The 13,444-nt window shown below is 43.2% G+C and overlaps 1 protein-coding gene across 3 annotated transcripts in view; it reads left to right on the top strand.

Annotated features, from left to right (window-relative positions):
* CFAP61 (cilia and flagella associated protein 61) overlaps window positions 1-13,444 on the top strand; it is a 416,189-nt gene that overhangs the window by 108,562 nt on the left and 294,183 nt on the right. For all 3 annotated transcript variants that reach the window (XM_077282796.1, XM_077282793.1, XM_077282795.1), the window contains exons 14-16: window positions 1,187-1,313; window positions 2,763-2,840; window positions 3,797-4,003. In XM_077282796.1, coding sequence (XP_077138911.1) covers window positions 1,187-1,313; window positions 2,763-2,840; window positions 3,797-4,003 — 412 coding nt within the window. The remainder of the gene's footprint in view (window positions 1-1,186; window positions 1,314-2,762; window positions 2,841-3,796; window positions 4,004-13,444) is intronic.

Raw genomic sequence — 13,444 nt, 5'->3', positions numbered from 1 at the left:
ATGCAGGTTGATATCGTTATGAAACAGCGACAACCACATTGAGAGCCCCACTGCCAGGAGAAAATGAACTTTAGCACTCCTGGCAGGCATGGGCTTTCAGTCATATAGGCGCGATCAGCTTAGCTTCAGTAACTGCTCAATACATAGTGAGTGGCTGCTGTAACCACACCTTTCACTGTGATTGACAGCCAACTCTGTATTGATGCACTGCTTAGCTGGCTGTCAGTCAGTGCCCGGTTGTGGTGACAGCTGCTGCACACTGTGTACTGAACTGTGACTGAAGCCACTCCTCTATGACTGAAAGCTCTTCAATGACTGAAGCCGCTCCTCTATGACTGAAAGCTTGCTGAGAGCAGCAGCCGTACGGTTTCAGAATGCTGCTCATTAACCCCATATCTGTAGGTTAAAAGCATTTTTTTACATCACAGGTTCCCTTTAAAATCCCCTAAACCTTTTAGAGAAATGAAAGCTGGGCTCAGATTAATTGTTATGAGCAACAAGACCAGTTTTACGATACTATTGATGAAGTTGTTCTTCAGAGCTTATTACAGGGACCTTTTTTTGTAATTTCTTCACACAAGCAGTGAATGAAAAATGTACCTGTAAGGTCACATCTGGAGGAGCATCTATCGACAATCAACTTCACACCAGTCATCCATTCGATCGGAACTTGGGGACAAGCTTTTAACACTATGTATACACGACTACATGCATTTATTGTTTTATCAATATTTGTCAAATTGTGAAGAACTCTTTTAATATGCAACGAGAAAAAAAGTTTAAGCATAGAAATAACATCACAAAACTCGTAGTAAAATCCTCGATCTTATTGAAACCCATCCTTTGTCTTCTGATAAGGCAGGGAAGTGTGGATTTTTCATTATCCCAGTGCCATGCTACACAGCATTCCCTCTGAGATCTAAACCAGACTGTGTGCATAAGTACTAAAAGCCAGGGGATTAATGCGCTAATGGTATTGTAGCTGTATTTCCACAAGCTTCTCAGTGTTGCTTCCTGCCTGGGAATAATGGTCCTGAAAGAACAGCTCCTGTGGGCCTCGGCATTGTTCATTGTGTCTTCTAGCTCCGGCTTCATAATAGACTGCATAAGTATATTTAATCTCAAATTAGATTTCATGCAGTCATAAACTAATCATTTACATGAGTTTTTTTTTACCTTTTTTCAGCTTGGTACAGGTAAGGCCAGCAAAGTCCAGTGATGTACCATCAATTAGAAACCTAATCGAAAACCTACATGTCCATGAAAGCATATTGGATGACCTCGAGATCTACAATAAAGCACGAAGGGATGCTGTGAGTGCACTCATTCAGAATTCGTAAAAAATTGATTAACTCATCTCAAGCTTGTTATCACTGTCATGTATCACATTGGTAAACCCGAAGTCAATATTGCCGCGTAAGGGGGCACATTCTTGTTGGCGAAGCCGAAAATTCTAGATTCCTCTGCTGTATGTAAACAAGGTAACAATTATGGAAAAGAAAAATCAACTAATTTAATGGATTTTTTTTTTTTTGTACAGCCCTGAAAATTTAGAAGGTTTTAGATAAGAGAAGCTACAGTTATTGAACATTAGCAGCTGACCTTAGGTATTAGATACGAATCTGCCCTTAGATTAAAGAATGTGTGGTTGTACCTTGTCTCCAATGTTTGAAAGAATTTATATAATGTACATTTCTAAGAATGTATCCATTCCTAATTAAATAATTGTACAGTTATCATCTGAGATTTGCATGATGTTCTCACTACTCACACATGGCTGATGTTCTTGCGAATACAAAGGATTATATATTAGTCATAGTTTTAAGGGTGAAAGAAGGCACAAATTCATCAAGTTTACCTGTAACCAAGCATTTTGACTTATTGGAAAGCAAAAACTCCATGAGGCAGTTGCTATTTGCCCCATATTATCAGAAAAAAATCCTTCCCTTCCTTATCTGACTGGACAGGGATATTCTTAAGTTACTTCTACAGTCTTTCTAGTCTTTCACTCCTGGTTTCTCGCAGGACGCTCACTCTCCTCCTTGAGTGACAGCTCTGGTGAGTAACAGCTCAACAGAAGTTCTGCTATAATACATTCAGCTATCGGTGCTTGTTCTGAAGTCTACACTATTATTACTATATTTACACATAGAGATGCCGGGCATTTGAGCAAGCATACGGCTCAGGAAAGTGAGAGCTGTGATTAGGAGACCTGCTTTTAAATCTCTGGGGCTAATGATTTTGCAAGATTTATAACAACAGCTTGTCTGGAGCTGAAAGGGAAGGATGGAGAAGTGAGCAACTAAATGCTGTATAAAAATGAATGAGCTGGAAAGAAGTGGCTGGGATATTAGGAGTTGACCTCTCTTCTGGAATGTAGCTACTGTGCATTCTTGGCCAGGATCTGGGCAGGCACTAGTGGCTAAGCTCTGTGAAAACCAACTGCACACTATGAAAGATAAAAGCTCTCACAGCAGGAGAAAGAGATTAGATAGAATAAGCAATTCAATTTCAAACTTGCTTACTACCATGTTGTCTAATTAATTAAAGCAATTTAATAACTTAAGATTATTCCTTTATGACAAAACACACTTTAGAACAAACAACTCGCAACCTTGCCCAATCCCATATTTAGACGCTTTTGAAGGTGCTTTCTTGTTCTTAGCTGCAATACAGCCTACAACTCTGATTCATTTACAAGATTGTAAGACTGCATTGGTGGATATGGTTGTCACTCTTATTTTCCATATTACCTTTTGCAGGATGGCACACCGCTGCAGGCGTTTGTTGCCGAAGTAGCTGATCAGTTAGTTGGTATTGCAGTCCTCAGAAATGAAGAGGTAAATTGTTTATGTTGATCTTCTATTCAATAAATATATGTGCACCAGTACCAAAGGTGGTAAGGCTAAAATTAGTGATACTCCTGGTGTTCACTGGCCTCCAAACTAAATATAATGCAGGACTACCTCTTTTAGATGATCGGTACTTAATCCAGACAATACCACTCCATCCTACACAGATCTTCAGATCTCTAATATGCTTTGCATAGTAGCCTCTTCTTTAGGAAAACAACCCCTCAATTTTTAGTACAAATTTGCGTGGTTGTCTAATCATTCTCTGCCTGTCCTGAGGACTATGGACTATTAGAGTGTAACTGAATTTACAATCTCTGTGCGTTGGACAGTATTTTGTATCTGTGGGCCATAATAGGCTCCAGTTTGACTGTAAGGCTCCTCTAGAGTATCACCTTACATACTGAGACGACATAGGTAGAGGTATCCTTCACTTGTGGCATTGCTAAAGTAGAATAGCTCTGTACATATGACACCGGAAGGCTATATGACTACATGTTGGGGCGCTGTGCGCATTGGGCCTAATGCTCAGGTTAATCTATCATTTTCCATGGTTCTTTGGTTTACAAAATGTGATTATTTTTTTTTGTCTGCCTTCACTTGGGAACGTGTAGCCTAATTTCATCCATAAAGGTCATTTTATAGGTAGAACAGTAGTAGCACAGTACAAACCCCTATGTGTCCAGACACCCTTCTAATAGTGTCTTCAAAAACATACATGAAAAATTAGTATTTATATTTTTTTTCGTACAGTGGGATCATATAGTGGATTTTTGCCACAGCATCCATCAATACTGTGACCACTGTGGGATTTATGGCTGACGGGATGTGTGCATCTATCTCGCCTATTACAGATTGTTATCTAGATTACCTTAGTTTATGTGTTATCTGTCTGTAGAGTTACCATATGTATTCCATGTACATTGTTCTTTATTACTTTGTAGGACATTGAGTACATTCGTTCACACTACAACATTGAGGATTTCATCTACTTCAATCACCATCAGCGGGATGAGCACGGACATCTCCACCATTACGCCCTTAATCCTATATTTAAACACTACAGCAGGCATTTCCTGAAAGAGATCCTCCGCTTATCTCACAAGTCCTCTCTATATTACCCTGTGTACCCACCATATGTCAAAAATCAGGTAAATTACTGTGCACAATTAAACTGATAATTCTCTGTGATTAGCTTGAAATTACATTTTTCAAATTAATATTTTGTATTTTTTTTTTATGCCCTTCCTTACCCTTCCTTTTGGTTTGCTGTATCTCAAAATGATTGACAAGAGAGGAAGACTTTCAAAAAACACAATTTGAAGATATTCTTTTGGAAGATGTTAAAGGGGTTGTCTTCTTTCAGAAAACTTCCTTCTATAGGCTGTGGTACTCCTAAACGCCACCTATCCGAATCTTACTTACACTCCCTGGGGCCAGTGCCAGGTGTCCGCCGCTGTCCTTGTATCCGTTGGTTGTTTGCAGCACTGATGTCATGTCAACAAGAGCTGCAGCCAGTCGCTAAGCTCAGTGACTCGACTTGTATAGAAGGTACAATATGTTGAGTTCATTGATTGACTGCAGCGCTGTGAACGTGACATCAATGCTGCAGATAAACAACTGAGAGAGACTGAGACTGTGACAGAGAGCCAACTTTGGACCCAGTGGGTATGAGTAACTGTCATGTCGGACGCTGTTCACACTAGGGCGTCCGACAGACAGCGGTAATTCCTCATTCGTCCACTATATGCTCAGTGGCGCCGGCTAGATTGATCCAGATTGTCCGGGGTCAATCTGGCTGGTACTCTGGTTGGAGGCTTAGTCACGCCCATTGCCTTTAAAAAATAGTTTTGCTGGGCTTTGGGCGTCGCCGATTATAGCTTGTGCCTGGTGATCTCGGTCTGGAGTGGTGGTCTAGGAGAGGAAATATCGTATCTGTTGGTGTATTATCCTTCGTTATATTTCTCCTTCCTATATTTGTATTGTTTTGCCCTGTGCACATTATAGTGTTTTCCTGTGTGTCTGCGGCGTGGTGCGTTTTTCAGTTTTCCCTGTCTGTGCTTTCTGTGGGGATTGGTGTGTGGTCTCTTCACTGGGTGGCGGGTAGTGGTTTCAGCTTAGGGCTGAAACAGGAGACAGGGTCAGGCCTGGCGGCCCAGACATGCACACCTTTAGTGTAACTTCTGGGAGAGGGACAGACAGGGTTTCCCTAGCCTAGGGATATCACAGGGGCCTGGGAAATCAGCCTTAGTCTACCCAGTACTCCCGTGACATTATAATCGGCCCCAAAAAAAAAAAAAAGGGGGGGGTTTATGTCATGGATCCCATGACTTCCATAACCCGCCAGTTGGAGGCGCTGTCCCTGCAGGTCACTGAGCTGAAGGGGACAGTTCAGCATCTGGGTCTAGTAGTATCTAAACTGCAAGCTGAATCTGCAGGCAGAGATGCTGAGCCAAAGTTTCCTTTACCTGAAAGGTTTGCTGGGGAACGCAGTAAATTTGTTACTTTTCGTGAATCTTGTAAACTATATTTTCGTATACGCCCGATCTCCTCAGGTAATGAGGCTCAGCGTGTGGGCCTGGTGTGGTCATTACTGAACGGGGATCCTCAAGCATGGGCGTTTTCTTTACCATCTGATTCTGCTGCATATAACTCAGTGGAGAGTTTTTTTTCTGCTCTTGGACTCATTTATGAGGATCCTGACAGAATGGGTTTAGCAGAATCTAAAATTTGCGCTATCCGCCAGGGGGAGCGTATGGCGGAGGATTACTGTTCTGAATTTCGCCGCTGGGCGGTAGATACACAGTGGAATGATCCCGCGCTGCGGAGTCAGTTTGTTCATGGGGTTTCAGGAAAGGTTAAAAAAGCCCTTCTGAGGTACGAGACTCCTGCTTCTCTAGAATCCGCTATGAGTCTTGTTATCCGCATTGATCGCCGTCTGCGTCAGGGGGTGCAAGAGACGCCGCCTATGGGAGGTTGCTGCAGGTGAGCCCACGGAGCCTATGCAAATTGCAGGGGTGTCACATGTGAAGCATCGTGCCCCTTTGCTCAGGAAGCAGAGAGCCTGTTTTTGCTGTGGTAAAACTGGTCATTATGTTAATACTTGTCCTCTGCTATCTAAGAAAAGCGCAACGGCGGAAAAACTTTTAAGCTCAGAGGGTGTGGAGGAGGCCAATCTGAACTTGTGCCTATCCTCCATTGTGGTTTCTCAATGCATGCTCCCTGCCAAGGTTATGGTCGCTGGCAGAGAGCTGCCAATCACTGTGTTTGTGGATAGTGGTTCTGCCTCTAATCTGATTGATGAGGAGTTTGCGCGCACAGCTGGTTTCAGGATCGAAAAACTGCCTCATCCTATCCGGGTGGTCACCATCAATGCTGCTCCTCTCTCACAGGGGGAGATTACTGAGTTTGTGGCTGAGGTTAAACTCCACATTGGGGTCCTACATTCGGAGCAAGTTACATGTAGGGTGCTCAGTAATCTGCCTGCACAATTGGTTCTGGGTTTTCCATGGTTGGCTATGCACAACCCGGTGATTGACTGGAAAATCCAGGACATCATCCAGTGGAGCGGATTCTGCCAGGAGAATTGCCTGGCCACGTGTGTTTCCGCTGTGACTCCTAGTATTCCTGAGTCTCTGCTGGATTTCGCAGATGTGTTTTCTGAGAAGGGTTGTTCAGAAGTGCTCCGACCTGGATCTAAGAACTCTTAGGCGGATGCTTTGTCCAGGTGTTTTCCGGGGGGAGAACCTCGGGAAGAACCGGTACCCATCCTCCAAAAAGATGTAGTTGTCTCGGCTATCACGACAGATGTTGAGGCTGAGATTGCCGAGGCTCAGGAGGAAGTACCACCAGAACTTCCCGTTAACAAATTGTTTGTACCGCTCCATCTTTGCCTAAAGATATTGGCAGAGCATCATGATGCTGTCCTGGCTGGTCACCCAAGGGTTAGGGGTACTTTGGAGTTCGTGTCGCGTCGGTTTTGGTGGCCCAAAATCCGACAGGGCGTGGTTTCATACGTGTCAGCATGTACCACGTGCGCTAGGGCTAAGACGTTCCGCTCCCGTCCTGCTGGCAAACTACTTCCTCTCGAGGTACCCAGTAGGCCATGGACGGAGATCTCCATGGAGGAGGACTTGTTAGGAGTACAACTGTCTTCTGTCTGGAGGAAAGTGAAACAGCGTCTGTTGAGCGTGGGTGCAAGGTACAAACGTGTGGCTGACAGTAGACGTGTGCCAGGTCCGGACCTGAGTGTGGGTGACTGGGTGTGGTTGTCCACAAAAAACATAAGACTCAAAATACCATCTCTTAAATTGGGTCCTAGGTTTATTGGTCCGTTTAGGGTCGCCGCCATTATTAACCCAGTTGCCTACCGATTGGAGCTCCCTACGGTATATAAGATTCACAACGTGTTCCACAGATCGTTATTAAAAAAGGTGGTGGGTTCTGTGGACGCTGCGCCGATGCCTCCTCCAGTCTTGGTGGATGGCAGCTTAGAGTTTGAAGTCTCCAAGGAGGTTGACTCTCGAGTGGTGCGCCGCACGTTACAGTACCTGGTACACTGGCATGGTTATGTGCCAGAGGAGAGGTCTTGGGTACCAGCCTCGGATATACATGCGGACCGGCTGGTCAGTATGTTTCACCGCCGCCATCCGGACAAGCCGGGTCCTATAAGTCGTGAGGGCCCTGGGCTCTCTCGTAGAAGGCGGGGTACTGTCATGTCGGACGCTGTTCACACTAGGGTGTCCGACAGACAGCGGTAATTCCTCATTCGTCCACTATATGCTCAGTGGCGCCGGCTAGATTGATCCAGATTGTCCGGGGTTAATCTGGCTGGTACTCGGGTTGGAGGCTTAGTCACGCCCATTGCCTTTAAATAGTTTTGCTGGGCTTTGGGCATCGCCGATTATAGCTTGTGTCTTGTGCCTGGTGATCTCGGTCTGGAGTGGTGGTCTAGGAGAGGAAATATCGTATCTGGTGGTGTATTATCCTTCGTTATATTTCTCCTTCCTATATTTGTATTGTTTTGCCCTGTGCACATTATAGTGTTTTCCTGTGTGTCTGCGGCGTGGTGCGTTTTTCAGTTTTCCCTGTCTGTGCTTTCTGTGGGGATTGGTGTGTGGTCTCTTCACTGGGTGGCGGGTGGTGGTTTCAGCTTAGGGCTGAAACAGGAGACAGGGTCAGGCCTGGCGGCCCAGACATGCACACCTATAGTGTAACTTCTGGGAGAGGGACAGACAGGGTTTCCCTAGCCTGAGGGATATCACAGGGGCCCGGGAAATCAGCCTTAGTCTACCCAGTACTCCCGTGACAGTAACACTCTGTTTTATTATGAGTACTGCAGTTTATATAAGAACATTCTCTCAAAGGGGACAATCCCTTTAATGCTATATGTGATCATCCAGTTGTTGAGATGTGGATTTCAGGATTTTGCGGTCTTTGCTAGCATGTTACAATAGACTGGATTTGGGGTTGTCCGGGCTAAATTCACACGGTGCACAAGCTGTCAGAATTCACTAGTATTGCCAGTGAGTTAAAGTTTGCAATTTACATACATGTGGTCACATGCTAACTAAACGTGCCTGACTTCTCTCAATTCACACGCAATGAGAGAAGCCAGACACGTTTAGTCTGAATGTGGCTGGAATTATGCTAGTCATATACTTGCGGTCACATGACTGCCCACTCTCACTGGCAATACCAGTAATTCCTGACAGTGACTGAAGACTTTTATCAGAAGGCAGATCAACCCCTTTATTAAAATTTGTGGAAAGATAAGGACAGACATATCAGTACATAGAATTAGCCTTTTACAGTGCAAAAGATAATTTGGGGTTTTCTCTTATAATGTGGTATTACTATTATGATAAACTTCAATGTGCTTTATTCAAGTCTACTGAAAAGAGTGAAGATATTTGTAGGATAAAGTAATGTACAGTCCCCTCCTACTGTCCAGACAGATGAACATCTCCATCAGATAACAATAGGAAACAGTATTATTTAATTATTTTTTATAATTTTTTCTCTTTCCCTATTTTAAGGTGGGTTTACACTGGCTATATAGAAGCTGATTGGCGGTCCTTTAATAGGCTGTTTAGAGAGGCTAACTGCACTTCCCATGTGCACAGAACAATCAGGAACAGGTAGTTCTGGGCATGTAGACTGCAAGCTTAAAAAACAGTTATGTTTTATTCATTCACCAAGAGACTGACAGCCTGTTTTACACTGGTCGATTATATGGAAATTTCAGTTCTTCAATAGAAAAAGTGAAATGAAACTCATATATTATATAGAGTCATTACAAACAGAGTGATCAAGTATTTATTTCTGGTAATGTTGATGATTATGGCTTACAGCCAATGAAAACCCAAAAGTCATTATCTCAGTAAATTATAATGCTTTATAAAACCAGCTTGAAAAATTATTTTAAAATCCGAAATATTGGACTTCTGAAATACTTGGTTGAGGCTCCTTTTGCATCAATTACTGCATCAATTACTGCATCAATGTGGCGTGGCATAGAGGTGATCAGCCTGTGGCACTGCTGAGGTGTTATGGAAGCCCATGTTGCTTTGATAGCAGCCTTCAGCTTAGCATTGTTGGGTCTGGTGTCTCTCATCTTCCTTTTGACAATACCCCATAGATTCTCTATGGGGTTAAGGTCAGACGAGTTCGCTGCTTAATCAAGCACAGTGATACTGTTGTATTTAAACCAGGTATTGGTACTTTTGGCAGCTTGGACAGGTGCCAAGTCCTGGTGGAGAATGAAATTTCCATCTCCAAAAAGCTTGTCGGCAGAGGGAAGCATGACGTGCTTTATATTTTCCTGGTAGATGGCTGCGCTGACTTTGGTCTTGAGAAAACACAGTGGACCTACACCAGCAGATGACATGGCTCCCCAATCCATCACTGATTGTGGAAACTTCACATTAGACCTCAAGCAGCTTGGATTGTGGCCTCTCGACTCTTCCTCCAGACTCTGGGACCTTAATTTCCAAATGAAATCCAAAATTTACTTTCATCTGAAAACAACATTTTGGACCACTGAGCAACAGTCCAGTTCTTTTTATACTTGGCCCAGGTAAGATGCTTCTGGCGTTGTCTACTGGTCATAAGTGGCTTAACACAAGGAATGCGACACTTGTAGCTCATGTCCTGGATACGTCTGTGTGTGGTGACTCTTGAAGCAATGACTCCAGCAGCAGTCCACTCTTTGTGAATCTCCCCTAAATGGATAGATTGAATGGCCTTTTCGTAACAATCCTTTCAAGGCTGTGGTTATCCTAGTTGCTTGCGCACCTTTTTCTACCAAACTTTTTCCTTCCACTCAACTCTCCATTAATATGCTTGAATACAGCACTTTGAACAGCCAGCTTCTTTAGCAATGACCTTTTGTGGCTTACTCTCCTTGTGGAGTGTGTCAATGACTGCCTTCTGGACATCTGTCAAGTCAGCAGTCTTCCCCATGATTGTGGAGCCTACTGAAACAGACTAAGGCCGGTTTCACACGTCAGTGGCTCCAGTACGTGAGGTGACAGTTTCCTCACGTACCGGAGACACTGACACACGTAGACCCATAAAAATCAATGCATCTGTCCAGATGTCATTGATTTTTTGCGGACCGTGTCTCCGTGTGCCAAACACGGAGACATGTCAGTGTTCGTGGGAGCGCACGGATTACACGGACCCAATAGAGTCAATGGGTCCGTGTAAAACACGTACCTCACACGGACATTCTCCGTCTGGGGTCCGTGTGGCGTGCCGGAGACAGCGCTACAGTAAGCGCTGTCCCCCCCACTGGTGCTGAAGCCGCGATTCATATGTTCCCTGCAGCAGCGTTTGCTGCAGAGAAAATATGAATAATAGTGTTTAAAATAAAGATCTATGTGTCCGCCGCCCCCCCACCCCCTGTGCGCCCCCCCCCGCTGTCCTGAAAATACTTACCCGCTCCCTCGTTGGCTGTTGCTCCTTCCTGGTCTGGCCGCGGATTCCACTGTATGCGGTCACGTGGGGCCGATCATTTACAATCATGAATAGTCGGCTCCGCCCCTATGGGAGGTGGAGCCACATATTCATGACTGTAAATGATCGGCCCCACGTGACCGCATACACTAGAAGCCGCGGCCAGACCAGGAAGCAGTGAGGGAGGCGGGTAAGTATTTTCTGAACAGCGGGGGGGGGGGCGCACAGGGGGTGGGAGGGCGGCGGACACATAGATCTTTATTTTAAACACTATTCTTCATATTTTCTCTGCAGCAAACGCTGCTGCAGGGAACATATGAATCCGCGATGCAGGGTACCACACGCGTGGGTACCACACGCTCCGTGTGGTACCCACTCGCCATACGGGCGGCACACGTGTGCCGCACGTATGGCCTACGTGAGTTCCCAGGCACACTGACACGGATAACTCCGGTACCGATTTATTCCGGTACCGGAATTATCTGGACGTGTGGGACAGCCCTCAGGGACCTTTCTAAATGCTTAGGAAGCCTTTGCAGGTATTTTTGTTAGTTATTCTAATTCTACTGAGATAATGACTTTTGGGTTTTCATTGGCTGTAAGCCATAATCATCATCATTAACAGAAATAAACACTTGAAATAGATCACTCTGTTTGTAATGACTCTATATAATATATGAGTTTCACTTTTTGTATTGAAGAACTGAAATAAATTAACTTTTTGATTATATTAAAATTTTGTGAGAAGCACCTGTACATGCCCTGCATAGGATGCCAATTAGGGTATGTTCAGACAGAGATTTTTGGAAGAGGAAAAATCCAATGAATAATGCTGTTCTTTATCCTTGCTTCTGGAAACATTTTTTTTCCTGAAGGGTTTTTTAAGTGGTTTTAAAACTTTTTTTCCACACTGGCAGTCTATTCAATTCACAGTTTTAAAAATGTGTAGCAGAGGCGATCCAAGTACTGGAGCGTCTAGTCTCCTATGAAAACTATTGAAGCATGCAAACAGTAAAAAAAAATGTTTTTAAAAATGTAAAAAAAATATAAAAGTTAAAATCCCCCCCCTTTTGCCTCATGTAAAAAAAAAAATATAAAAAAATCGAAAATACACATATTTTGTATCACTGTGTTCAGAATTGCCCGATCTATCAATATAAAAAAATAAAAATTAAAAACATCAGAATTACATTTTTTGTTCACCACTACATTGCAATAAAATGCAATAATTGGTGATCAAAAAAATCGTAGACCGAAATGGTATCAATAAAAACGTCAGATTGGTGCACAAAAATAAGCCCTCTCCCAGCCCCAGATCTCGAAAGATAGAGACGCTACAGGTCTCGGAAAATGGAGCCATTTTTTTTTTTTTTAATCAAATTTTGGAATTTCTTTTCACCACTAAACAAAAAAAAAACCTAGACATGTTAGGTGTCTATGAACTCGTAGTGACCTGAAGAATCATAAGGGCAGGTCAGTTTTGGTATTTAGTGATCATTGAAAAAAAAAAAAAAAAAAGATCTGTGGTATTGCACTTCTTTTGCAATTTCACCCCACTTGGAATTTGTTTCCCCGTTTTCCAGTACACGATATGTTAAAACTAATGGTATCGTTAAGTACAACTTGTCCCACAAAAAACAAGCCCTCACATGGCCATATTGACCAAAAAATAAAAAAGTTATGGCTCTGGGAAGAAGGGAAGCAAAAATGAAAACTTAAAAACAGAAATACCTCTGGTCATAGAGGGGATAAAATGATCCTAAAAAAAACTCAGTGTGAACAAATTCTCAGTGAGTTTTTTTTTTGAGTCTGGAAAGAAGTCGGAGTACCTTGTGGAAGCCATCCCAAATAGAGAACAATGTGTTATCTGAAACACCAGAAAGTTTTTTTGGTCCAGTTTGGACTGCAAATTTATTTATTTATCATGCAAATTATTGCCTCCTCCAGTCCCAAGTCAGTTGATTGTTTAACAAGTTAAATTAGACCTAGATATAAGCACAAATGTCTCTATAAATTGAGATGTAGATAAGGGGAAGGCACTTGTGAAAAATTTCTTTAAATGCCTTATTTGTCAAAGTGCACAGCAGTTAGACAGGGCAGAAGACACGTAACCTAGGCAAGATACTCAAACTTGTTTCTAGTTCACATGTGCTGCCAGATGTATTTATCATATATATTTGCTTCATGTATGTTCTGGCTTCTGCAGTGTTTCCGTCCCTTCACACATTCTGAGTACTCTATTCTAATCAGTCCTCCCCTCTCCCAAGTACAGCTCACGTGCTCTTCTCACATTCTTAAAACAATCAAATCCATCCACCAGTGCCATACGATGCAAGATATGCTCTCACCAATCACAAAATCATCTGCTCACTCTCTCTATTCTCGTTCTCCTAGTTGCAGGAGATATCTCCCCTAACTCAGGCCCTCTTTATACTAGTACTTTTTACTATTTTTTGCTGCACACAGAAATCCTGCTAATTGCATAATTATTATTTGTATGTTTTTTTTCTTGTCTCTTTTAATTGTGCCTTCTGGAACTTCCCTATACTCGTGACTTATTCATTTCAAATTATTTTAATCTTCTTGCTTTCACTGAAACCTGGGTCCAGCAGTTGAATAGTGCCTCCTCTGCA

This window comes from Ranitomeya variabilis, chromosome 2 (genome assembly GCF_051348905.1).
Source record: "Ranitomeya variabilis isolate aRanVar5 chromosome 2, aRanVar5.hap1, whole genome shotgun sequence".
Classification (NCBI taxonomy): domain Eukaryota; kingdom Metazoa; phylum Chordata; class Amphibia; order Anura; family Dendrobatidae; genus Ranitomeya; species Ranitomeya variabilis.
The sequence above is the reverse complement of the archived record's forward strand: the minus strand, read 5'-3'. Positions and strand labels throughout refer to the sequence as shown.